The sequence below is a fragment of the Amblyomma mixtum genome, chromosome 8, assembly GCF_055824585.1.
Source record: "Amblyomma mixtum isolate Tamu chromosome 8, ASM5582458v1, whole genome shotgun sequence".
NCBI lineage: Eukaryota > Metazoa > Arthropoda > Arachnida > Ixodida > Ixodidae > Amblyomma > Amblyomma mixtum.
The window spans coordinates 14,977,374-15,002,791 of record NC_143019.1 but is presented as its reverse complement, the minus strand read 5'-3'; the positions used below and the strand labels follow the sequence as shown (position 1 = coordinate 15,002,791).

General features: G+C 49.5%; 1 protein-coding gene across 1 annotated transcript in view; it reads right to left on the bottom strand.

Moving 5' to 3' along the window:
* Nucleotides 1-21,322: 21,322 nt before the first annotated feature.
* The window catches only part of unc79 (UNC-79 domain-containing protein), an 82,811-nt gene continuing 78,715 nt past the window's right edge, over nucleotides 21,323-25,418 (bottom strand). The window contains exon 58 of the mRNA XM_089556579.1: nucleotides 21,323-24,038. Within this exon, the coding sequence (XP_089412705.1) occupies nucleotides 23,859-24,038 (180 nt within the window). The 3' untranslated portion in view covers nucleotides 21,323-23,858. The remainder of the gene's footprint in view (nucleotides 24,039-25,418) is intronic.

Sequence of the window (25,418 nt, the reverse complement as noted above, 5' to 3'; positions counted from 1 at the left end):
GCTGTGTTATTTGACGTACTCCTCCATTGGTGGTGTTTAATGTGCAGGCGGGATTAGCCTTGCGTATATTGGCAATTCCACCTCCTGAGCCACTTAAAGGTGCCCTGCAACGTAGATAAAGTATGAGGTCTTTATTCTTTGTATGCAGAGTAAGGGGCATTGTGAGTCCTGAACGCGCAATGGGATCGCCGAGATCGTAATATTTGATATTTTAATCTTCGCCAGAAATGCTTGCAAGCCGCCGCGGTGGCTCAGTGGTTATGGTGCTCGGCTGCTGACCCGAAAGACGCGGGTTCGATCCCGGCCGCGGCGGTTGAATTTCTTTGGAGGAGAAATTCTAGAGGCCGTGTACTGTGCGATGCCAGTGCACGTTAAAGAACCCCAGGTGGTCGAAACTTCCGGAGCCCTCCACTACGGCGTCTCTCATAGCCTTAGTCGCTTTGGGACGTTAAACCCCGTAAACCAAACCAGAAATGCTTGCTTCGAGCCGATGGTGTCGCAACGCAGCGGCCATTTTCGGCAGCGGAAATGAGGTGGCATCCAGATTGGGCGCTGCCTTTCTCATTGGCTAGGCATTGTTGGATGGATGCGGGGTTCGGAGTCGTTGCTAGCTCGCTGCTGCTGCTGCTCGCCGCTTGACGGAACCGCGGTCAAGCTTCGAACCCGTTCCCACCACCACCAGGACAGGAGTGCCGCTGAGCGAATAGGTTGGGTGATAGGAGGAAGATTACAAGAGGGTTTTTTACATTTTTACATCATGGTGGTTAGAAGTGAGACTGAAGTGAGGCTCTCCTGCCGCATTCGTTCTCGAGTTTTATACTGTTCTCCTTCCCTAAATTCCCTAGGTTGAGGACACCCACGCCGGGGTGGGAGGGGCCCAGAGCCCAAACAGCACAAACTTATGCACACATTTTTTTAAAAGTGGTTCGGAAAAAAAAAAAAAAAAAATATGAACCAACTAGCCCAAATCAAAGTACTTCTTATGCACACAAACACAACAGAAGGCTGCGTTAGGGTCACGCCCCCGTCACATGTTGAGTCTGAGGGAAAGAAGGTTGCCGTCGGGGCAGCATCGACTGCGGTAGGTGATGGTTACCGGCCAGCCGAAAGTTCGGCGGGTCACCGGCATCTGTTGTTCATCAAACGACACCCGCCGCTGAGGCCGGAACGCGAGGTCACCGAAAGGCCGCAAAGTGGTCCCTCGTCCTTGAAGATGTTCGAACGATGCCCGCCAGCCCGTCGCGGTGCTTGGCACGCCAAAGAGCCACAGGAAACGAATCCCTTTGTTCCCCGGCACGGTCACAGCAATTGGGGAAGATAACGTCCGTCTCCCCGCGGCGGCGGCGGCGTTCGACAAGTGCAGACACTTCGGAAAGGGGGGTCAGTTTTTGCTTAAACTTCAGCCCCTTCGTTTTGGTCTTGCACTCCGACCGGACAAACTCCGTAATTGAAGTCAGCTGTCACCTGGGTCCTCTCCCTGTGTGCGGTCCATGGCGGCAGGCCCGAAAGTAATCACGCTCAAGTTGCTCGCAGCCATACACAGTAGAAACACGTGTGCCGGCTGCTTCGATCTCAACAGCATCCAGTTTGCATATTGTTCCTTTACACTTGCGAAATGGATCCAAAATATTATGTCTCTGAGTACTGAAAGCTTTTCGCATGCCACAAAAACTGGAAAAAAGCAGGGAAAGCGAGCGAAAACCAACAAGAATAAAGCTAGGGGCGACACTTTCCATTCCGCTTCAAACCTTCGTGGCGGCCAGTGCTGTTCAAGAAACGTTGGCTCAAACCACACCAAGACTACCAAGACGGCAGCGAAAAAAAAAAAAGCCCGTCCACACACATTGCCCAAAATGAGGAGAAAGGCCGAACAGGAGACGGGAGTCGAGTTTGCGGCGGAGGGGGGTACGGCCGACAGCCTACCAGTCCGACTAAAAAGAAACATCGGGGAGCTTCCTTTGTTGTTGTCACCCCTGCCCTAGACGCTGTCAAAATGTGCGGCTGTCTACAGCCCCGACAAAGCACGCTTCCGCTGTGTGTGTGCTAGGCGCGGTTCTGATTGGTAGCGCCCAATCTCAGTAATGGGTGAGTGAAATGGGCGAGTGAAATGCATTGTCATCTGAGCTTGTCATTTCGAATTTTCAGAGTGGAATAACTTTCGTTTGGATGCTCCGATTTCAATAATTCTTTTTGGCCTGCTCTCTGGAACGTATGATGAATCTATTTAATGGTATTAACCGGTACTGAGGAAATCATCGCGGTGCCCCTTTAATAACATTGGCGGGGCAATTTCCGGCATACTCAAAATTTCCTCTTTCGATGTGTAAATCTGTTAGTATTTAAACCTCCGTCCTACACTCTAAACAGAAAGGATTAAGAAGGGAGTACACTGTACTCTAGCGCACAAAAGGGCGTGCTTTAGAGGACGGTTTACTCCCTGTTTACTTTGTGGGTTTCCACGTGGACACAGGCCACCACCCACCGCGGGTTCGAGCTTCGCGCGAGCCAAGGGCCCCGACCAGCCGTCACCACACACACACTGGGACACCGCTGCGGTGCACTCAACCTCCGCTGGGAGGAGAGCGATTCTCCGCAAAGAAATAGGCCTCCAAGTTCACAAAGGAGACGTTTATTCACGTCGTCCTCCAGCTGATACACACACACTCAATAGTCACCCCGTCCCGGGGGCGCGCGAGGAGCAAGGCTCCGCTGCGCGCACGAAGCGACTCGAGCAATGCGCGCCGCTAGCACGCCGCTGCAGGAGAATGTCCCCGCGGCAGTGCTGTGATCTCCCTCTCGTGTCGACCGTTGGGCCGGTTGCGAGAGAGAGTGGGCAATAAACGCAAGGTACGCCTGTCGGAGGTCGCTGGACCCCGCTGGACAGGCTCGAGCCGCTGCAGGTCAGAGGACACGTGCGGGCGAGCTCGAGTATATGCACTGGTCCGAACGGCAAAGGACGGCACGGACAAAACAGTAGCGTACGCACCTTACGCTGTCTCGGAGGGATCTCTCTCTGGGCCCCGCTCGGACGGTCGCGCGGTGCGCGGCCGCCCAAAGCGGGCCCCGAATTCCCGCCAAAAGGCGCCAATGGCAAAGACCCTTGGGGAGCCGGGGCGGAGCTGTGGCTGAATGACAGTGATTAGTCACCCAGCCGCCTCTCTCCCGCCTGAGGCGGGAGCAAGGGAAAGAGGAGAAACAACGCGGGAAGCCGGCACAGCCGCGCAACGGCAACGGCGGAAAGCCAGGATTCCCACATCCCCCTCTCCTTAAATGCCCTCCTACCCATCGGCAAAGCACGCGGCCAAAATAAAAAAATCAATACACAAAAAATATAAGCTACACTTCAGTTCCAAAATAAAGAAATGAATACACAAAAAATAAGCTACACTTCAGTTCGAGCCAGAAACACGTAATAAAACAAAGGAAAAACAAGGCAAACAACACTTGCGTACGCTTCAGTAAATCAAAACAGCTTGCAGATTATATACACGGTACACAAGGCGATGTGAATTCAACTGTACAACTATGTGACAGGTGGATGTCAGCCTCAAAGTTCGATGGCGCGGCCCAATGGGCCGGTCGGCGACTCACCGCTCGCAGACTTCAAGTTGAACGGGTTGGGAGGGCCGACGACTGATGGCGGTCTTCTTTCCGTTGATGACGACGGGGCCGCGGCAGAGCACTAACCTCGCGCCCTTGGTCACGACATCATGTTCGGCCACAAGACAGTTAGTGCACCCCCTTCACGTCGGCTGAAACGGGCGAGGACGTTCGGCGGCGTCCTGATGTGTAACCTTGGCCACAGCGAGGGGTCCTTCTCATCCTCGCGCTCACGCAGAAGCACACAGTCACAGCCACAACCACGCATACACCGGCAAGTGCGCGGACGCTGGTCGGCGACAACGATCCCCTCATCAGAAGCGTCCAGAGGCGCCGCGGCGAGGGTCAAAGGGTGTAGTTTCCGCCCCCCATCGCCCCAAACGCCCCGCCAACTTCCCCTCCATGCGGGCCGCACAAAACTCGCACCGCGACAAACGACCACTTAACGAGCCAACCACCCACAGTCGGGCCGGAAATGAGAAAAGGTGCGCTGTACAAACGACAACCAATCTATTCCTTCTAGCAGATAAGAGCAAGCACGAGCGGGCTGAAGTTTGCCTATGTACATCTCGGCACGTTAGAACGAAAACAGACGTACAAGCAGGAAAACGAAAGAGGCTAGAAACTGACTCAAGCAAACAAATAAATAAACTGATAAACACACAAGGCTGGAACTGAGCATGCTGCAAAAACAAAAAAAAATAACACACCTTGCTTCACCTGGGTAGGGCCTGACGAGAAAGCTCGCCAGCTAGCTGAGGCTGCGTGCCTTCGGTTGCGGAACAGTCCGCCGTCCGGCATCAATCACACCGGTGACCGTCGGCTTAGGTTGTACCGGTGCTCGGTACGCTTGCGTTCCGCAGCACCAGTTGTGCCTTTGCGCTTGCCTTTGATACCAATGGGTACCGGAGCAAGCTCGTCAGGCCGTGACGCGTAGGCCTTCAGGTCTGCGATGTGGGCACGGCTGGTTTTCCCCGTAAGGGGGATCCTCCAGCAGGTACGCGAGTGGCGACCAGACTCTGACCACTCGGTACGGACCAAGCCACTTAGGAGCGAGCGAGGCTGAGAACCCCTTGCTCGCATCGCTAAGAACGTGGTTGCGCTTCAGGACAAGATCACCCACCTGAAAAGTCAGGCGGCGGTGCTTGCGGTCATATTGAGCCTTCTGTTGGGCTCTGGCTGCCGCCAAACTCTGCCTTGCTCTGTTGAGAGCCCGACCAAGCCGGTCCCGAAGCGTCGACGCATAAGCAGAGCAGTCTGCCCGCGTCTGCTGATCCCCGAGCTGGCTCTGCACGACGTTTGACATCGGATTCGCCAGCTCCCTCCCGAAATTGAGGAAGGCGGGAGAGAAACCAGTTGAGCGATTCTCAGCTGTTCGGATGGCGAACGCGAACTCACTCAAATGGTCTGCCCAATCCTTTTGACACTCGGCAAAGGCCGCAAGCATTGGCTTGAGCGTTCGGTTGATTCGCTCGGTCAAATTGGACTGGGGGTGGTAGGGTGAAGTGGTGTAGTGCTCGATTCCGAGGGAACGGCACGTGTTACCGAACACCCGAGCGGTGAAATAGGACGCATTGTCCGTGATCAGTCTTTCCGGAAAGCCGAACCGACAGAACACTTCCTGGAGTTTATCCAGCACCGCTCGTGCTGACACTTTCCGAAGGGGGTACAACTCAACCCATTTGGAAAAGTGGTCAGCGACTACCATCAGGTAAATGAACCCCTGCTTGCTCCTGGGGAAAGGCCCCATCAAATCGCAGGTGGCCATCTGCCACGGACGCACACTGTCAATTGGTTTCATCATTCCAGGCGGCTTGCAGCCCCGTGACTTCACCGCTTGACAGACATGGCAGGAACGGCAATAGCGGAAAATGTCACGCTTCATGCCAGGCCACGTCACCGAATGACTCAGTTTTGCAAAAACTTTGGAGCCACTCAGATGACCGGCCAGTGGTTCGTCATGAGAGAATCGCAAAAGTGCGCCTCTCAGACTTTTGGGGATAACCACCTTGAACGGGTCGATGGACTCGTCATCGGTGGCTATGTACTTCAGCACGAGCCCGTCATGGTCCAGCAAATATGACTCCCCGGGGTTCGCCGCGACACACGCTGGCTTCTGCCCCCCTGCACCCGCTACAATACCAGTAGCGTCACGGCGCTCCGTCTCCCTGAGACCGTCGCTCACCTCGCGACAAAAGGGGTCATTTTGCTGGGCTTTCAGTAGCTCTTTAGGGCTGAAAACGATTCCAGTCATCCCAGAGGGGAGCCTGGTCTCGTCCCCACTCAGGTTTGCAGCCAAAATTTCCGTTCGCGTCGGCAACTCCGAGGCGCTCACGAAGAGCTTTGCCTAGAGTTACTGTAGCTTTGCCTCTCGTCCGCTTTGCGAAGCGCTGCTTGCCTGGTTAGCGGAATGGGTTAACCCGTTTGCGGGCTCCCCCTCCTTGCCGCCCGGCGGCTCGTCCGCTGTTTCGCCCCCTCCGCCTACAGGCGTCAAGGCGCCGCTGGCGAGTGGGGCACGGGATAGCGCGTCAGCTACCACGTTCGTGCTCCCCTTTCGATACTGCACGGAAAAGTCGTAATGCTGTATCAGGAGAGTCCAGCGCGCCAGCCGACCCGCAGGCTCGCGGAGCCGCATCAGCCAACTGAGCGCACTGTGGTCTGTCTGCACCACGAATTGCGTTCCATCAAGGTAGACATCGAATTTGAGCAGTGCAAACACGATGGCGAGGCACTCCTTCTCGGTCACGGAATAATTCCTCTCCGAGGGCAGCAAGGAGCGGCTGGCAAAGGCCAGCGGTTGCAGCACGCCATCGAATTCCTGTAGGAGAACTGCTCCTAAACCCAGATCGCTCGCGTCAGTCTGGACTACGAACTGTCTGGTCAGGTCGGGTAGCCTGAGCTGCGCTGTCTCGGCAATGGCACTAGACAGGAGGCGAAAGGATCGCTCTTGCTCGGGCTCCCATCGCCACGCGGCAGTCTTTCCCAAGAGCTAGGTCAAGGGTGCCTGCACGCGGGCACAGGACGATAAAAGTTGGCCATTCCCACACAACTGCGCAGGCCGCGTACGTCCTTGGGCGCGGGAAATTCGAGTATGGCTCGAAGTTTCTCCGCATCTGGCTCAATGGAGCCCCGGCCTCAGCGACTGCGCCCCTGCCTCAGTGGAGGCTTGGGCGGGTTGCACGAACAAGGGAGGCAAGGCTCCTAGTTCGATGAGCTGCGGAAACCGGGCCAGCGCCTCGCCGTTTCCAGAGCAGAATTGACTGCTCGCGGGGCACGGCTGCTGCTGTTCGAAACTGCCGGTTGCGGAAGCGTGACACGAACTGCTTTCGCACTGGGCGGGAAGCTTGCACAGCTGAGGCATGTGACCAGCGGATGCACCGCAGGGTGCTCCCGATACAGCTCCAATGGGGCTGCGTGGTCGACATTTTGGGTTGTGTCGCCGTAAACCCCAACGGGGGCCGCGGCCAACCACGGTGTCTAGCTATTCGAAGGAACATCAGCCAGCGGATAAAACGACGCTACAACTCCGTAGGGAGCCGACATGTAGCTTCCGAGTGCCCCGCTGGGGGTGTTAGACATGGTGCGCAAGCGTGATCGTCAAGGCGACCTGCTCGGCTAATGTGCCATCAAAGGCGTAAGCGCCAATGACTTAGCACGTTGGGCGCCAGTTGTGGGTTTCCACGTGGACCCAGGCCACCACCCACCGCGGGTTCGAGCTTCGCGCGAGCCAAGGGCCCCGATCAGCCGTCACCACACACACACTGGGACACCGCTGCGGTGCACTCAACCTCCGCTGGGAGGAGAGCGATTCGCCGCAAAGAAATTGGCCTCCAAGTTCACAAAGGAGACGTTTATTCACGTCGTCCTCCAGCTGATACACACACTCAATAGTCACCCCGTCCCGGGGGCGCGCGAGGAGCAAGGCTGCGCTGCGCGCACGAAGCGACTCGAGCAATGCGCGCCGCTAGCACGCCGCTGCAGGAGAATGTCCCCGCGGCAGTGCTGTGATCTCCCTCTCGTGTCGACCGTTGGGCCGGTTGCGAGAGAGTGGGCAATAAACGCAAGGTACGCCTGTCGGAGGTCGCTGGACCCCGCTGGACAGGCTCGAGCCGCTGCAGGTCAGAGGACACGTGCGGGCGAGCTCGAGTATATGCACTGGTCCGAACGGCAAAGGCCGGCACGGACAAAACAGTAGCGTACGCACCTTACGCTGTCTCGGAGGGATCTCTCTCTGGGCCCCGCTCGGACGGTCGCGCGGTGCGCGGCCGCCCAAAGCGGGCCCCGAATTCCCGCCAAAAGGCGCCAATGGCAAAGGCCCTTGGGGAGCCGGGGCGGAGCTGTGGCTGAATGACAGTGATTAGTCACCCAGCCGCCTCTCCACCGCCTGAGGCGGGAGCAAGGGAAAGAGGAGAAACAACGCGGGAAGCCGGCAAAGCCGCGCAAAGGCGACGGCGGAAAGCCAGGATTCCCACAACTTTACTCCTATATAGGCGTATTAACCTAGCTGGCTCTTGATGATGATTTTGCACAATCTAAAGAGAACCTATCTTGATGATGATTTTGTACCAGTGTGAAATTTCAAGAGCAAAACAGTAAAATTTTTTATGCCTCCAAGAAAAAGAAATTGGAATGAAAGGGGGGCAAAGAAGCAAGATATTTTTTTTTCTAAATTACAAACTTAGTGAACGTGCTCAGCAAGCAGGTTTTATAACGAACAAAAGTAATTCAGGCGTACGTGACCAAAGAAACGAAATAGGAGTTTGCTGCTGGTGTTGACAGGATACATATTTTGTCGTATGCACACCGGTGAAAAAGCTCATGCAGAGGGACAGTATGCACTACTGTTGCCGGGCGCACCTATCAGAGGCAAAACCGCTACGCCTCAGTGAGATGAGTGCATTTACAGGCAAAACGTGCTTGGCCAGCAAAGTCCTAAGCCAGATATGGATAACGCGCTTACAAAGGCAGCATATATTACGGCGGTGAAGAGCGAAGCAGCTGTACCGAAGCAAATGGCGACAAGCCATATCGCGCAAGGATGCGGCCAATAAGCCAGCCAGAGCGAGATGGTGGCGACACCTCGTGTCACCCTTTGAAAACGCGACGCGTCTTTCCCGCTTTTGCGAAGAGCAGCGACGACATCCTCCACGGGTCCACCTTCGGGGTGAGCTCGGCTACTGGGCCTAAGTACCCGCGTCGGATACCGACTGCGGCGGCCGCGTTTCGATGGAGGCGAAATGCAAAATGTGCCAGTGTGCTGTGCAATGTCATTGCATGCTCCCCAAGTGGTCGAAATACTTCCGGAGCCCTCCACTATGGCACCTATTTCTCTCATTCTTCTTTCATGCCCACCTTCTTCCCTTCCCTCACAGCGCGCTGTCCACCAAGAAGTGCGACAGTTCCTTAGTTCCTTTCCTCAAAAACCAACATACAGAGCCGGATGCATATTGGTATTCATGACCGCACACATAGAATTTCCGCGCGACAGAAAGTAGTCCGTTTTAAAGTTTTCGTCGTAATTTAAACAAATAAAGTATCAGCAAGACGATCAATTATAAGCTCAAGAATTTTGACGACTCTTGTTTGTTTGACACAGTCAAAATTTCGTTTACTGTTGTGGTTGGTCAGCGGAGTAATACAGAACCCGACAGGCCATGACCCATTGTTACCAAATGCAGTATTTTTTAAGTTTTATTTTGCGACACGTGGTGTGCAATGGAGGATGAATTGTGTGACGAGCGTGTTGCGCCGCCGGCAGGGTCTGCTTTGAGGGCAGATCAAAAGTGCGTCAGTCATGACGACTGGCCATTTGTTATTGGCTGAGTTTCCGGGCCGCGGTGCCTTCAACAGCGTCATCCCGAGGTTGCGCTCGTCTATTTCGCTCTGTTTCACGCGCGGACAGTAGGAAATATGGTGGGCCTTGTAGTGTCGAAAGGCAAGGCTAGATGTCCAATTAGTAATTGTGTTATCTAACAACGGCCAAGAGACGGCGCCACGATTTACTCTTCGTATGCAGTCTAGTGTGGATGTATCGAACTCGGACATTTCGAATTATTGCCTATATCGAACACACGGATTATAACCCTGAAAGTCGCGCGTGAAAAAATAGGAACGTCGCGTAGTATCATCATCATCAGCTTGACTACGCCCACTGCAGGGCAAAGGGCTCTCCTGTGTCTCTCCAATTCTGGCACTCCCCAATGGGCATTGAAATTAATTTTGACGTCTTGTGGATGTCCTAAACGTCCACAGGACGTCCAGTGGAGTTTCAGTGCCTATTGGGAGGACTTGTACCTTGCTGAGCATCCATGTTCTCAGGACTTTGCACTTCCAGCCCGCGGAGGCGAGGGTATTGCATGGCCGTCGGAGGGACTATACTATACCGGGTGTTTTTTTTTTTAGAAGGTCCAAAATTAAAAAAAAAACGGTAAATTGCTTTAGATTTATTTTAGCACTGGGGTTATACTGGAGGCTACGGCGGGCGCCAGGCAAGACGAAAACAGCTTTAATTAGTTCGCTGATTAACTAAATATGTTAATAAACTTTTCTAATTTTTATTTTAGGGGTTATGTTGTATTCGCAGAAATGGAGATCGTCCTCCAAACAGTCCAACCAAGAAAAAACAATTTCAATTAAAAATTTTTCCGGCACGGTACGAGGCGCGAAAAAGTCACCCTGGTAGGCATTTTCACACCGTAACTCAGCGGCGGGGAGCGCCTCTGACGTAGTTCGCTCCGCCCTGCGCTTTGCGTCACACGGATGATATCGCCTGAAGCCCGGACGGGCGGCCTGCGCTATCGCTACTTGTTTCGCTTCGCTCCGCGGCCTCACGGAATGCCGCGTTGGAACAAAAACGCACTGACACAAAGCGCAGGGCGGAGCGAGCTACGTCACAGGCGCTCACAGACGCTGTGTTACAGTGTGAAGCTGCCTACCAGGGTGACCCTTTCTCGCTTCGTAACTCGAGCAAAAAAATTTTTCATGAAATTTTTTTTTCTTGGCTGGACTGCTTGGAAGACGATCTCCAATCCTGCTAATACAACATACCCCCTAAAATAAAAATTATAGAAGTTAATTAACGTATTTAGTTAATCAGCGAACTAATTAAAGTAGTTTGCCTCTTACCTGGCGTCCGCCGTAGCCCTCAGTATAGCCCCGGGGTTAAAATAAATGTAAAGGAATTTACCTTTATTTAAAAATTTTGGACCTTCTAAAAAAAAACACCCGGTATATGTCTTCGGCACTTAGCACAGCTTCAAGACACAAGAGCTTTCGCATGCGCGCTAGTACGGTGACATTTCCCCTGCTCAAAGCAGCGTCCCCTTCGCGGGTGGCAGATTAGAGCCTGCATTACCTGCATCCCCAACAATTCCAAGTCACCAGTCGCAGCCGAAGCGTTCTTTTCAGCAGCAATGGCGTCGTCCTAGGACTGCGATGCGGTGGGAAATTGGCCCTTGATCGATCTTGCAGCTTTGCCGGTTACGACAGATTTCAGAAATCCGAACTTGTCCAGTCGTAAGTCGATCGTTCTCGTGAATCATTTGCTCGTATACGGCTCCCAAAAAATCTTTGGTGCATCTTTGCAGTCAAATTTTATGAACTCGAACTTTGGAACCTTCACCTGGCAGGTCATTGCGTTAGCATCGGCGTTAGCATCGTTCAGACGGGTCTTCATCGCGCTGTCTTGCCAACACTGAGTCTTAGTTTTTCTTCGCTGCCTGTGCGGCTCTCCATACAGGAGTCAATATCCGAAATGAGTCGCGCCACCTGAGACCGGAGAGCTGATCTCTTCGCCTTGTGTCGTTCCATGCCGCTGCACTTGGTAGCACTGGGCGGCGGCTTCGGCTGGCTTTTTCTTCGTTACTTGTCGCCGTCGCATCCGGGTACCGTATTTTCTGGTGTATAAGACGCACCCCTGTATAAGACGCACATGCCATATATGCAGGCTGCCATTGCAAAAGTTGGTATATAAGACGCACCCGTGTATAAGACGCACCCCAATTTAGCCAGTTGGGCTAGTGAGGCTTAATTAAACACGCTTGCGTGACCATCACGAAATTCACCGTACCGGTGATAAATTATTAAGCAACGCTAACTGATCGAAAAAGGCAACACTCACGCCATACCCGCCCACGTTTTAGAAAAAAGAAAGAACGAAAGAGCTCTCCCATATGTCCATAACAACATTTTATTTCTACTTAAAACTTTCGAAGTCTTCATCTTTGAATGTGCTATCAAAAAGTTCGCCCATTTCTGGAGGCAACGCGGCTGGCACATTCTCTTCTCACTACATACACGGAGCAAAGAAAGTTGCAAAGGGTGGCTAAAAAAGAACGTTGGCTTGTCTTGGCTTGTCCTGACAATGGCGAGAAGTGTGTTTGTCGCCATCTTTTGGCATTTCACATTACTTTTGCTTGGGGCCTCCGAAACGGTGCGTGCTTGTGATCCAGGACGTCGTCATCCCCGTCATTTCATGATAAAGTTCACTTAATAAAAGTGGTGCATGGCGGTCCACGAATTGAAGTATTAACCGTGTTACAACCGCGTCATTGGTAGTGATATTTTTTCGGTGAAAAAAACTTGAACAAGAGCCTGAGTAATTTCTCAACTCGCAAAAAAAAAGGAAAAATTAGCGTATAAGACGCACCCTTGTATAGGACGCATCAGCAAGATTTTTGAAAAAAAAAGCCGCGTCTTATACACCGGAAAATACGGTAGTTATCTTCATTTGGTTCCAGCGATTATCCTGGGTTTCGGCACCAGCCTATATTATGTGACGTTCGTTAAAAAGAGAACTTCGTTTAGAGAGTACAGATGACATCTCTTTATTTCAGGGTATGCCCCAAGGGGTTCTCGGTTAGCTCGGTAGTATACAGGGTGTTTCACGTAACTTGAACCAAGGATTTAAAAAACGCGGTAAACCGCAGCCCGCTGAAACCGACGACACATTGTTCGCCATCATGTGGCGCTCCTGAGAATATTTTTTATTGCACTTAATTAGTTAATTCACTGAGATGAATTATGCAAATTTTTAAAATATTCATTTTAGTGCCAAGAATGTTACGTTAGGTTGTAGAGCAGGTTTATAAACAACCGATCCAGTTTATTGTAGCATCGTATCTCCTACAGGATCCTTTTTTCCTGCATCTAAAGAAAGCCTGCGAAATATGAAAAAATACCACGTGACTACGCTCGTGCGCTACCAAATTGCAGCGCTCACAACGGCGTTTCGAGCAAACGGAGCGTGCCCGCTGACCGTGCCGAAGTGAACGGCCGCCACGCCGATGCAGTAAGTGCTGACGCGTATGGTGAATACAAGGGGGTACTGCGCACAAAAAGACAAGGACAAGAAGATAACACAACAATCTTCTTGTCCTTGTCTTTTTGTGCGCAGTACCCCCTTGTATTCACCATGATTGACCGACTAGCCCAACAACGTACGCTCTTAAGCTGACGCGTATATTAGCTCTATGGCTGACGCACTGTCAAGCCGCTGCTAAGAGCGGCGTTATCATGCATGGGTTGTCCACGTGCGTGCTCAGATAGTTTTAGTCTGATATTTAAGCCGTAAGAAAGCCTGCACGTGAACGTATCCGAATGCTGGCCTCGCAACGGGGACGAACGGGGGCGGCTGTACAAACCCTAACCTGCTTACCTTCGTCATGCAGGTCCTTGCTCAAATCGTCATCCTTTGGTCTCCTGCTGGTTTCGACGGCCGGGGCACTCGACATCGCAGCATGTATCCGACGGCCACAACAAGAAGGCGAACTGCTTGCTTGTCACTTGGTCGCCAACGAAACTTCGGAGTTCGGAAGCACTGGGGGCGCCATCTCCCGAATAGCCGACCAAGTGACCTACATCGGCAGCCTTATTGTCCTCGGCAGCACTGTACACGTCAGCTATAAAAAGCGACACCCACCTTCGACACATTGCGGGCTCTGCGGCTTTGCCACTGCACGAGCCGCTAGACCGCTTACTTGCAGGGTGGTGCTCAATTACACCTTTTTCACTAAGAAAACTAGTAATTATTGCCTGTAAAGTTGTCGAGCCCACAGCGCAGCTTCTGTCTTGCTGTTGAATGCGCCAATGTCATTCGCGCTTTGCTGCTAATGTCAAGCTTTGCTGAAACAGATCCGGGACCGTCTAATGCTCTCGCTGTTCTGGCCGAACTATGCCAAAGTTGACCACTGCTCGGTCAGAACTTATCTCCAAGGTTCAAGGCCTAAACAAATCGACTAGTATATAGCAACAGATAAAACGATATCTGCCCTAGACAAGCGATTAGTGGACTTCGAGGCCTAATTTGAGTGTCTTGGCGTTCTGCGAACAGAACACCAAACACTCTATCCAGACTAGAACGACTCATCAGCTTTTTGAGTTACACGTCCGGGCGATCTCGAGAACCTTTCGAGAAGAAATAAACTAATATTCTATGGACACCCCGTATACCCAAAAGAAAGATAATCTTACGACCAATCAGAAAAAAGGCATCCGGCATTGCCTGAGCCCGGTAATCGAACCTAGAGACATACAGCATACGCATCGCCTTGGCCACCACAGCATAGACCGCGGCAAAGGTCCGTTACAACGAAATTGTCTTCTTACAAAAGGAATGGGCTCATTCTTTTGAAAAGCCCTCAGCTTAAAGAAGCAGACTGCGCGGAAACAAGTTAGGGCTTTCGCCAGAATCAAGTCCGTACCATTTTCTTTTCGATACTGAACACTGCACATCGGACCCAAACAGTATTTCTTTGACCCATGCAGATACACAGACGTTTAAAGAAATCTCGTAAGAATGATAGCGCGTTCGGAACGCACGCAAGCAGCAGCGAACTAGCTTTCAAGTTAATCTTTTCGATAATCTACTCCAATGTACGCAGCTTCCGTACAAAGCGCGAAGCCTTGTCTAATCTCCTCTCTTTCGGCAGCAGCATCATGGCCGGAATCGAACCCGCGTCTTTCGGGTCAGCAGCCGAGCGCCGTAACCACTGAGCCACCGCGGTGACTCGAAGAGGTTTGAGAAATAATTAACCCAAAAGCTACATGTGTCATCGCTCTTATTAATGCCTCAGGCGAGGAGGCCAGTAATATACTCAATGCGCTTACAATTTTAGCCTTGCGTTTGTTTCCGTTTTCACAGACGAAACTGATTTATTATTGTGCACTCCGCCTACTGTAACACTTCCAGCAACGTCACCCATTGAAATCACTGCGCATGGCATCACGAACCTTACTGGCATACTTAAAAAATATTTTTCCGCGAGCGCATCCCGTCCGGCCTCGGAGCTTCTACATACGCTCGTAACCTTGCTGGTGAGTCGGGCGGCCTCGATTCCTTAGCGTATTTTGCTGCTAGGTGGCGTTCTTGTTGCTGTAGCAATAAATTCATTCTTCATGTCAGGCAGAGTGTTGTACCTAATTGTTTTCCCTCAGAGCAAAGCTCTACAGTGATCGGAGTGCGCTCGATAGCGCTCGCGATCACGGGGTGAGGTCCGGTTGTTTTGAACTGTGTCAGTCGCGGTTAAGCAGGAAGAACGTATTTATCCCCCTAATTAGACCCCAAAATATAAACGTCCTTAAGCCATTTGCGACCATTCCGAGCGAACAAGTAGCAATGTATGTCTGTCACCATGCCGGTTATTTCCGCGCGCTGACGGAACAGCAAGAGTGTGATCGCACTGGGGTGTTTGAATTACCCGCGCGAGGTCATGTGGCTGTGTCGTCACGACTCTGTAGATTAAGCCTTTTTCGGTCACGCCGATACTGTCTGCGGTGGTTTGAGAAATGTTCATTAAAATAATTACTTTCCGCTCATTTATGTTTAAGAACAGTGCTGTTTTAACGTGCTAGCGTTAAAGGCCCCGTATCGCAGTAAATAAAACAGCACTGTTTTGAAACATAAATGAGCAGAAAGTAATTATTTTAATGAACATTTCTCACAACACCGCAGAGAAACTGGTGTTGGCGTGACCGAAAAAGGCTTAATCTACAGAGTCGCGACGACACAACCACATTACCTCGCGCGGGTAATTCAAACACCCCAGTGCGTTCACACTCTTGTTCCTTAGCGATTCCAAAATGGGTATCAATAATTTCGCAAAAGGGCGAATTACAAACACCTCCCTTAGAATCCTTAACGCAACCAAATTCTCACCAAATTATTCCGAATTGATATGGGTCCCAGCCCATTCGGGGAATCCGGGGAACGAGGCAGCCCACAATAAAGCCCGAGGTTTCGTCGACCGGGCAGTGGATGAGTCTGGCTCCCTGAATTTCACGAAGGACTCCAGACTCCATGATCGCATATCATGATCTCACCAATCATTTTAAACTGGAGAGGAGAATTTTCCCCCCTCCGGACAAAAGCCTGACTAATTAAGAACAACAGGTTACGTGGCGTCGTCTACAGACGAAATCGATACGCACCCCATCACTCCTCGCGCACATTTATCCAGATCTTTACAACCCAAATTGTAATGTATGTCTTTCGCCATGCCACGGAACAGCAAGAGCATGGAGGAAAGAAGGAACAATTGATTGTAAACCATTTTATTCGCCGGAAAGAGCTTGGTAAGAGTGGTTGAGAGTACGCAGCCCTCGACGACTTTGTCAGCCCACTCCACCGCCAAAACTTGCGTTCTGGGTTTTGGCGGTGGAGTGGGCTGACAAAGTCGTCGAGGGCTAGCTCCTTCTCTCGAGCTAGCCCACCGCTCGAGAGAAGGAGCGGTAACTAGATCACCCGGAGGTGGCTCTATTTTGCAGTCCCACAGGATGTGATCATAGGTGGCTCAAAGTCCCTAGATCAGCTTTGCTAAGTAGCGACAAGTCCCTCCTCTCCTACCGCCCTTTCCCCTGCGGCTCGCGTTGTCCGCCATGTTCTTCCTAACGCGTTCCGGCGGCGCGGTTGTATGCACTGGAACGGCGGACCTTGCAGAGTCGCTGCTTTGCTGTAAGGGGCAGTGAAAAATGTAGTAAATGAGCTTTGTATGAGAACAAGGGAAACGTACCAGTAATGCGCTCCGAATGTGATTTGCGTTGAGTTTTGTCGGAGACGGCGAAACTGCAGTTGTGGTGCGGCGGCCAGTTCGCGAGAGAACACGGACACGCGTGCAACTTTATATATAGCATATTATTGCAAATACTACCAACGGCGGTTTGCGGGGCAGCTTTGCTGGCCGGTGAGAGAATATTGACGGGACAGCAGTGCATTTCAGTTTCTTTATGCCAAGCTTCCTCAGAATTATGGGCTCGAATTGATCTTCAGTAAAATGGAGCTTTAAAGAAGGGTAGTCGTATTAGGAATATATATGAAGATGAAAAATACAAAAACCCAGCTGTGCAGGCGAACACACTCAAGTCCCTTCATGAATTTCTAGGACAGACAGGGAAGCCGATGTCTGCGGGGGGCCGGTAGGCGCGAAATAATTGCGGTGCTGCCTCGCGGATTACTTGTATGGTGGGAATAGAATGAAATAAATATTATGGGCACTGGACGCTGAGACTGACCCTTGGTTTCGCACAGCAATAAAATTCCTTTGCGCCCGCGTCACAAACTTTTGGCACGTAGAGCACTTGTGCAGCTAACACCCCAATAAATCAGACATGCTATGCGCGAGTGTGAACACATGTAAATTCATCTAATTGGAGCGCGAGTTATGTACACACCGCCAATTTTTTAATAGTACCGCGCGAGCGTCGACTTGTCAGCGCCTTATCATGGCGCGGAGCGCGAATCAAGCGAGAATAAGAGCATTTGTTTCAGATGCACTGTTTCTCGCTCGTTTTGCCGCTCAGCGCTGTCATCAGGCGCTGACAAGCCGGCTGGTCGACGGTCGCGCGGTACTATTAAGAATTGGCGGGGCGTACTGCAGAACACTTCGCAAGAGGCTACGGTTTCAGGGGGCATTACTGAGCGAAAAGTTTTTGGCTACTTGATCTCAATGGGCCAGCTGCAGTAGGTGCCGGAATTGAGCCGTAGGCTGAAATACGCGCGCATACTTGCACTGACATGCATGTTTACGAAATGACAAAGGCGGACAGCAGCGCGTAATCAAACAATCGTCAAGCATAGTGCGAGCTGGGAGCTTTACCAATTCTGACTCGCCAGCCAAAGTTTGCTACTATAGCATCGAATCTCAACGATGGAAAACAGGAATTGAGCTTACATCGCATAACTTGCTAGAATTCGTCAGCTTGAAATTTTTTCTCCCAATCCTGTGGAGCCACGCTTTCTGTCGCACAATATCGTTCTTCGCCAGCGGCACTGAAAACAACGCCAGCCCTTTTCCTGACTGGGTTGAGCACCCGAAGGCGCAACAGCCCGGCATTTCATGTGCTGCTGCGGACACAAAAAAAGCGTCCGATAAACTAAAGTGACTTCCAGCAAACAGCGACAAATATAAAAAAGTCACCTCCGCTGAATGTCCGTGGCCAGCCCAACTATACTGTCACGTTGTAGTGACGGCAGTCCAGCGGTCAGGAAGACAGCAACTAAACTTGCAAACGAAGCTCTTTATTTGGGCTGACTTGCGCCCACAAAACAACTGAATCACTCGGCGGCGCCGTAAGCAACGGATTAAAGCCGGCAAGGCAACTTCGAGACAACCAGGTCAGGATCATCTACAGTAATCTGGCAAAACGTAGATGCAGCTCTGCATGGCTTCGATCAGTCGAGGTTAGTCCGGGCGCTTCTCGCGTCACGAAGAAACGTAGCGTGCAAGCGCCGTCGAACTATGCAGCCGGACATGCAGCCGGACGACTTAGGAAGAACATGGCGGAACGGAACCAGTTCTCAACCGGAAGTGGGCGCTGTCCAATAGTGTGCGTCGGCGGCGCCGCAAACGTTTTCGGTACTTAGCTTTTTTTAGAAAAGCTCATAAAGGGACTTTTTTAGAAAAGCTCATAAAGGGACTTTAGGTGGCTCTAAAGGCCGATTCACACGGCGGACCGTTCGCCTGCGGCCCGCGCATCACGTGCTCATGCGTCACCGCATTGAAAGGCGCGGTGTCGGCTAGTGTCGGTCCACGGACTGGTCAAGCAAGGAAGCTCAGGTGCCTCTTCCCTCGCGGGAATTAGCGGCTGCCTGTGAAGGTGCGTGCGCTAGCTCTGGCAACTGGGCTAGCAATAGGGCCCAGGACATTGAGGAATTGGACAAAGGGCCGCACCCGTTCCGCAGGACTTCCTCTGCAGTTCAATAAAGTTTTTATTTCACTCAATCACACAGTCATGGGTCGGGAGGAAAAACCAGTTCGACCAGCACTGCCAAGCACTTTAAAATAATCTGGCAACTTTGGTACACTCAGAGCGTCGTCTGCTCTTTTGGTCCGTCGCGTCCGCTTGACGTCATCGGATCGCACGCCAGTTTTTAGTGGCGTATGAGCACATGATGCGCGAGCCGCGGGCGAACGGACCATCGTGTGAGTCGGCCTCAATACGGCATGTGACGTCAACTCTACCTGTCGCAAGCTATTGCCACCATGGATCGCACGGCACTAGATGCGTGTGATGCGCTTTTGCTTTGTCGTACAGTCCATGTCAGTGCATGTTAAAAGAACCCCGGGTGTTCGAAATTTCCAGAGCCCTTCACTACAGCCTCCCTCATATCCTGAGCCACTTTGGGACGTTAAACCCCATAAACCATTGACTTTAATACACCCACAAATCCACTGTTATCCACCCTTGATCCCACATTAACCACTCTTCATTCAACGCGATCTGCCAGAATCCACATGTGGTCTACCACAATCCAGCGTGTAATTCTCTTAATCCAGCTTAATCCAAAACTTAATCCACGCTACTGCAACTTAATCCAATACAATCTACCACAACCCACCCTAATCCAGCTTAAAGCAGTACAGACACCTAATTTTAATGGCATGTTTTCTTCTCTATAATGATGAGTCACCCTGTGGTGTGCCTATGACCGCTAAATAATTTATAACAGAATTTTTCTCTCACGTTGTTTTGGTTTACAGCTGAAAGATGGCAAAGTGAGGTTATTTTTTTTGTCACATGAGGCATGGAAAAACTGTGATATCATCGTTTTAATTCACTAAAGTGCTGAAGCCAACCTTCCTCAAGAGCCGGAATGACAACGAATGTAGACCAGCAATTATATTGCAGTTTTTTCATGTCTCATGTGACCCATAACCACACTGACGTCACAGTCATCGTTCGGCTATGGAAACCAAAACAGCACGAGCAAAATTCAATTATGTATGTTATTTAGTGCTCCTAGAATACCACGTGGCAATAAATGCATAAGAATGCCTTACACATTATTACAAAGAAGAATACATGCATGCAAAAGTTAGGTATATATACTCCTTTAATCTACCACAATTTGCCAGAATCCACCCGTAATTCAAATTAATCTGCCGAAATCTGCCAGAATCGTGGCAGAATCGTGGCTCATAATCCACCACAGTCAACTGTAATCGAACTTAATCCCATGTGATCCACTCGGACCATCTGGCATGAACAACATCCTCTTGGTGCGAGAGCACTACTCCACTAGCAATTCTGAAAAAGCCGATGTTTGTCTGGATTGCCTCTCAGATAACTGTAGAAATGAAATAAATATTGCCATGACTGGGTATATAACTCACAGCGGCGCAAACAGATCAGCTTTACTGGCCACTGCACAAGAGCACTATGCTATATCGCTGCAAACGATTGCCTCGTGTTACTGTCACACTCTCACGCTGTGTATTGCACGTCATCGACGTAGACGTCTTCATCAACTTCATCTGTGCGCACAAGTCACGAAAGGAAACGCACATAACTGGCTCCCCGGGTCATTGGACACCTCAATCATGCTTTGAGGGTTAATGTGCACTTTCAGGTCATTGGACACCTCAATCGTGCTTTGAGGGTTAATGTGCGCTCTGAGGGTTAATGGGGTACTGGAGACAGCTACTGCACCATTTCTTTTCCTCAAAAACCAATTTTAAAATTTTTCAATAGGTAGCAGGTGTTCATTGGGGTAGTCAACATTATAGACTCCTTTGATTTTGAGGAAAGGAAAGGAGTATAACTGGCTCCCTGAGTCAGTGGACATATGGGGCACATTGGTGTCCACCTGCACAAAACTGTTTTTGCACAATATTTCCTGCTTAGCAACTCTAAATTGCCACCAATTTTTTTTTGTACCATCTCCATGCACATACAGGCGCGGCTGGCTTTTCTCATTACCAGGCTTAAAACTTCAGCGAATCTGTCAAAGCCGCTTTCATGGATGCCATTTATTGCTCTTACTGCCGAACTTCTGCACTCTGCGGATACCATTACAGGTATAGTAGCAGCCACGTTTCAATGGAGGCGAAATACAAATGTGCCCGTATGCTGTGTGATGCCAGTGTACGTTAAAGATTCCCAGGTCGAGCTTGAAGGCTGGAGCTTGTAGGGGAAGTGCGGTGAGGTGTGTCGCCCTATTTGGTGCGACACACCATTATTAAAATTATTTCTAAATTATAGGGTGCACGCAGAGCTTTCAAATGACTTGAATACCTACAAAGACCACCTCTACAGATCTAATGCTCTAGAATGTGCCCATCGAGATCATTTCAGGGTCCCTTCAAACATTGCTTGCAGTTTGCAATTGAGTGGTATGAAATGTGCATAAACGGTGCATAAACAAATCACCCACCACGTCAAACAAAGTCCTCCGCAGCACTTGCGTACGGTAGCGATGTGTGAATAAAAGAGCACGGATTAGCTTACGTATGTAGCACCTAAACGTTTATTTTGCGCAAAACTGTACTCACTGATACATAACTGACAGCTGCGAGTATAACCACAAAATCCAAGACATATCATAATAACACTCTCAGCAGAAAAATGACAACATTTGCATAGCTGCACTCAGTAACATTTTTGCAACCTCTGACACAATTTGTATACAGCAAAGCTCTACTAACAACGAACAAAAACCGCCAGCAATGATAAAGTTGTTTAACACGCAAATACACACTACAGCACATACACTTCTAAAGGTAGTCAAGCAAAAATGTTTTTTCTCTCGACTCGCATTCCTACTAACGTGGCATAGCCTAACTTGACACAAGATGTAATAATTTCTCAAATAAGTTTCTTGAGCGCTTTGAAGTTTGTTACAGACTAAAGCAGTAAGCGACCACATTATTAAGAGGCCTAATTCTATGATTTGGAAACATAAGAAAGAAATATTCAGAAGATTATTATAGCAATCATTCTAATTACACTGCAGTTTCAAAGTAAAAAAAAAAATCATTTTTGCAGCCATTGCCCTCTCAATGCTTGAATGCTACAGATATGAAGTTATATGAACACTAAAGTGAAATCTTTTCAACATGAAGAAAAATTTAACACAGAAGGTGTTATATTAAACATTCTTACATGACCCACCAAAAAAACTAAACATAATTTAGCAATTGTCACTCTGTAGTATAAACTGAACTGTTTCCATTTTAAGTTTAGTAAGCACAGCAAAAGCTCCAGTACCATTTTAGATGTGTGGGCAATAGCCTTTTCTGGTGATCACAAATTACCTTAATTATTATCTTGCATTCAGTTTCCTTCTGATTTAATGCCAGAGGTACTGGAGCAAAGTAAAAAATTCAAACAATGATGGCAACCTGGAAAGCTACTGTCTCAGTAAAAAAAAGAGACCCTGATCTGTTCTGCAGATGCAACAGACAAGTAGCAATCTTTTTCCTCGGTACAACCAAATATGCAGTAAGTCCACATGATTTTGTGCTTTTAAGGATAATTTAAGTCCCCTTCACAAGCCTCACCTGCACATTCATGGCAATGACATGAGGAAAACAAGATGTGATTAGCCAAACTCTGAGCCATGTACAAGTTGTAATAAATAACTCATGAAAAAAATGTACACTTCATTGATGCCTTGCATAACATTTGGCACTTGACAGTCCATGTTGTAATCGCCCACTGGGCACTTGCACTTAAGTTTAGTTTGAGTTGGAGCCATGAGGTTAGTTAACACCTGGTGAAGGCAACCTTGATCCCTCATATGGTCCATCAACTCCTCAACTCACTCAGATGCCACCATATCTAACCACGCACAAAACTGGTAGCTTTCAAAAGACAAAGCTTAAAAGGTGAGCCTATAAAATATTCCTAGTGTTGAAAGCGTAAGCAGTAATGACATCTAGTAGCCATGTCCATACCAGAACAAACTAGCAGCAGAAATAACATCCATAGAGAAAAACCTGCTTACCTATATGCATAAAGCTACGGAAAAAGTGTGGCAAACGTCTCTGACGAAGCCTTCGTGGTAGCAAGCTTCCCGACACAAAGGTCAGCTGATGACCCAGGTAGGTGGCCAACGACAGATAGCTCGGGGCCATGCAGCCCACCTTTATGAGAACCATTGAAAATGTCCTTGTTTCATTGAAAAAAAAAAAAAAGTGGTTAGAAATGCCCATCAACTTAAAAGTGGGAGGAGAATGAAGTAGGTAATCATCCCCTCTGAAAACTATCTTAGGCTGATGCATCAAGCCCACAACCTACCACTGCCTAATTCACAGTTCAGAGCTGTATAAAAGTGCCTTCTCCTCGCGTGCACAACTATTATCTTATCTCATGTTTTTTCAGCACAGCAACCTTGCTCTTCTTGAAAATGTGTGTTACACATAGAACAGTTCCGAAAGGACAATATACACAGGAAAAATTTGGCATTGATGGCACTAGTGTTGGTATCAACAGAAAATCCTTGCAAAAACTGCCAAAGAAATCTTAAAAAGACAAAGGTTTGAAAAAGCTGTTCAATGCAGCATGTGACTTTTAAAGATTGCGACCCTTTATCGATTACATTAATCCATCAATAACATTTTGCATTATTGCTTACTTCTTATTCTGGCTTGACACACACTGTAGCTGGTTGCTCGAAAAGTTAATTTCATGTCACATCAGCACAAGAGAGGAAGTCAAGCAGTCGAAATTTCACTGCCTCACCACTATTTTCCATGGTCAAAGCCTTTAAGTGCTAAACACTGACCACCCAATGAGCACTGAAACTTCTTTGGACGTCCTGTGGACGTTTAGGATGTCCATGGGACGTCCAAGAGAATAGCAGTGCCCATTGAGTACCTTCTAGTGGTGGCTCTTCAGTGTTGGAAATAAACTTTCCATAACGAGTGCACGCCACCAGCCTTTTGACAAAACGCGTAGCCATGGAGCGTTCATATCTATGAACATGCATGAGGAAACCCAGAACTGAATTGCTGGGTGGCCATGGAAGACGCGTGAGGGTGAATTCAGACAGAATAGAACTGGGTGGCGGCCGAGGACTGAAGTTCGATCTGGCCCATCTTGAACTGGATTCGTTGTAACCACTTCAGGAAGTTGCTGCTCACAAAGGTGGCCTCTTCCCGTGTCTGCACCGGTGGAAGCCAGTCGAGGCACGCCTGCAGCCGCACCTTCAACTGGCTCGGCAACTGCAGCAGTAAGGCACACGGTATCGTTGGCCCTGCTGTCTCCAAATCGCAGTTTACGCAATTAACTCATGCTATAGAGCCAACTGCGGATACATCGAACATATCAACATTTCAAATTACTGACTATATCGAACACACGAATTATACCCTTGAAAATTCTATGTAAAAGTATAGAAAAGTTACACTGTATATCGAACTACAATTTCACTGGCCGCTCAATATACTGAACTGTACGTCGCACCTCTGCAAGCACCACTTTTTCTAACGGCATACTTCGATCCCTTTCCGTGCACTGAGACAGGTCGGCTGCATGGCTTAAGGCACCTGCTGGTGGCGCTATCGTTGTGTAAGCTCATGATGAAGTGAATGTGAGGTGTGCTTGAGGTTGGCCTTCAGTCTCTAATAAGTATTCATTTTCCACACCACATCGCTGTCATGCGGTGAAGCCACCATAACCAAGTAAAGCCTTGCAGCAACTCTCGCATGGTGTTTCGGTGTCAAAGAAATTGAGAAGACAACGGTACTTTAATATGAATGAGAGATTATTCTATTTCTAGTGTACTAGTAACAGGGTTAGAGACCTTGTGATAGGCATTGGATAGTTCGAAAGAAGCACCTGCAGCAGCTTTGGTGCGAAGCAGGCTATACCTAGAAACTCATTGTCAAAACTTGTGCACATATCTCTAGCATGGGTGCAATGTATTCTTATTGGTACAGTACAGACAAGCTTACCTACTAGCATTTTTACATATCAAACTATTTCGCGATCCCCTTCGAGTTCGATGTACCTGAGTTCGACTGCATTCGGATACAATTCAACAATGAGGCAGAAAAATTGAAGGGGACACTTTAAGCTCCGCTTGAAGGGTATGATGCAATAGTGTAAATGTGTTACTGCCCATATACGTCCATAATGCCATGATATTATGGATATAGACATGGATACGGATATGGGAGCTTCTAGCTACAATGCCCATATAGAGATCCTGAGCCCTTGCAGTTATGTCTAAAAGTAGGCTTTTTCTGACTTCCCAATCTACACTAGGGCACACTGGTAGTATATACATACCAAGATATACAGAGAATTCCGTTTTTATGTGCGGGAATTTAAAAAATTCCTGTGAGCAAACTACTGGTCTAATCGAGAGCAAACTTCGCTCACGGGGTAGCATATTATGGTCTACGTTATTTGAGATGTAATTAAACGTCGGTACTTGCCTGCATTTCCTGAAATTAAGAAGAAACTGCTGTCAACTGCGAGTAAAGCTGTCGCAGACGAGAGCTATACGCGAGCCGAACAGCTGGTTTGACGCGTTTGCCTCACCTTCCGGCAGATGGCGTGCCCTGTCAAACCAGCTGTTCGGCTCGCGTATAGCTCTC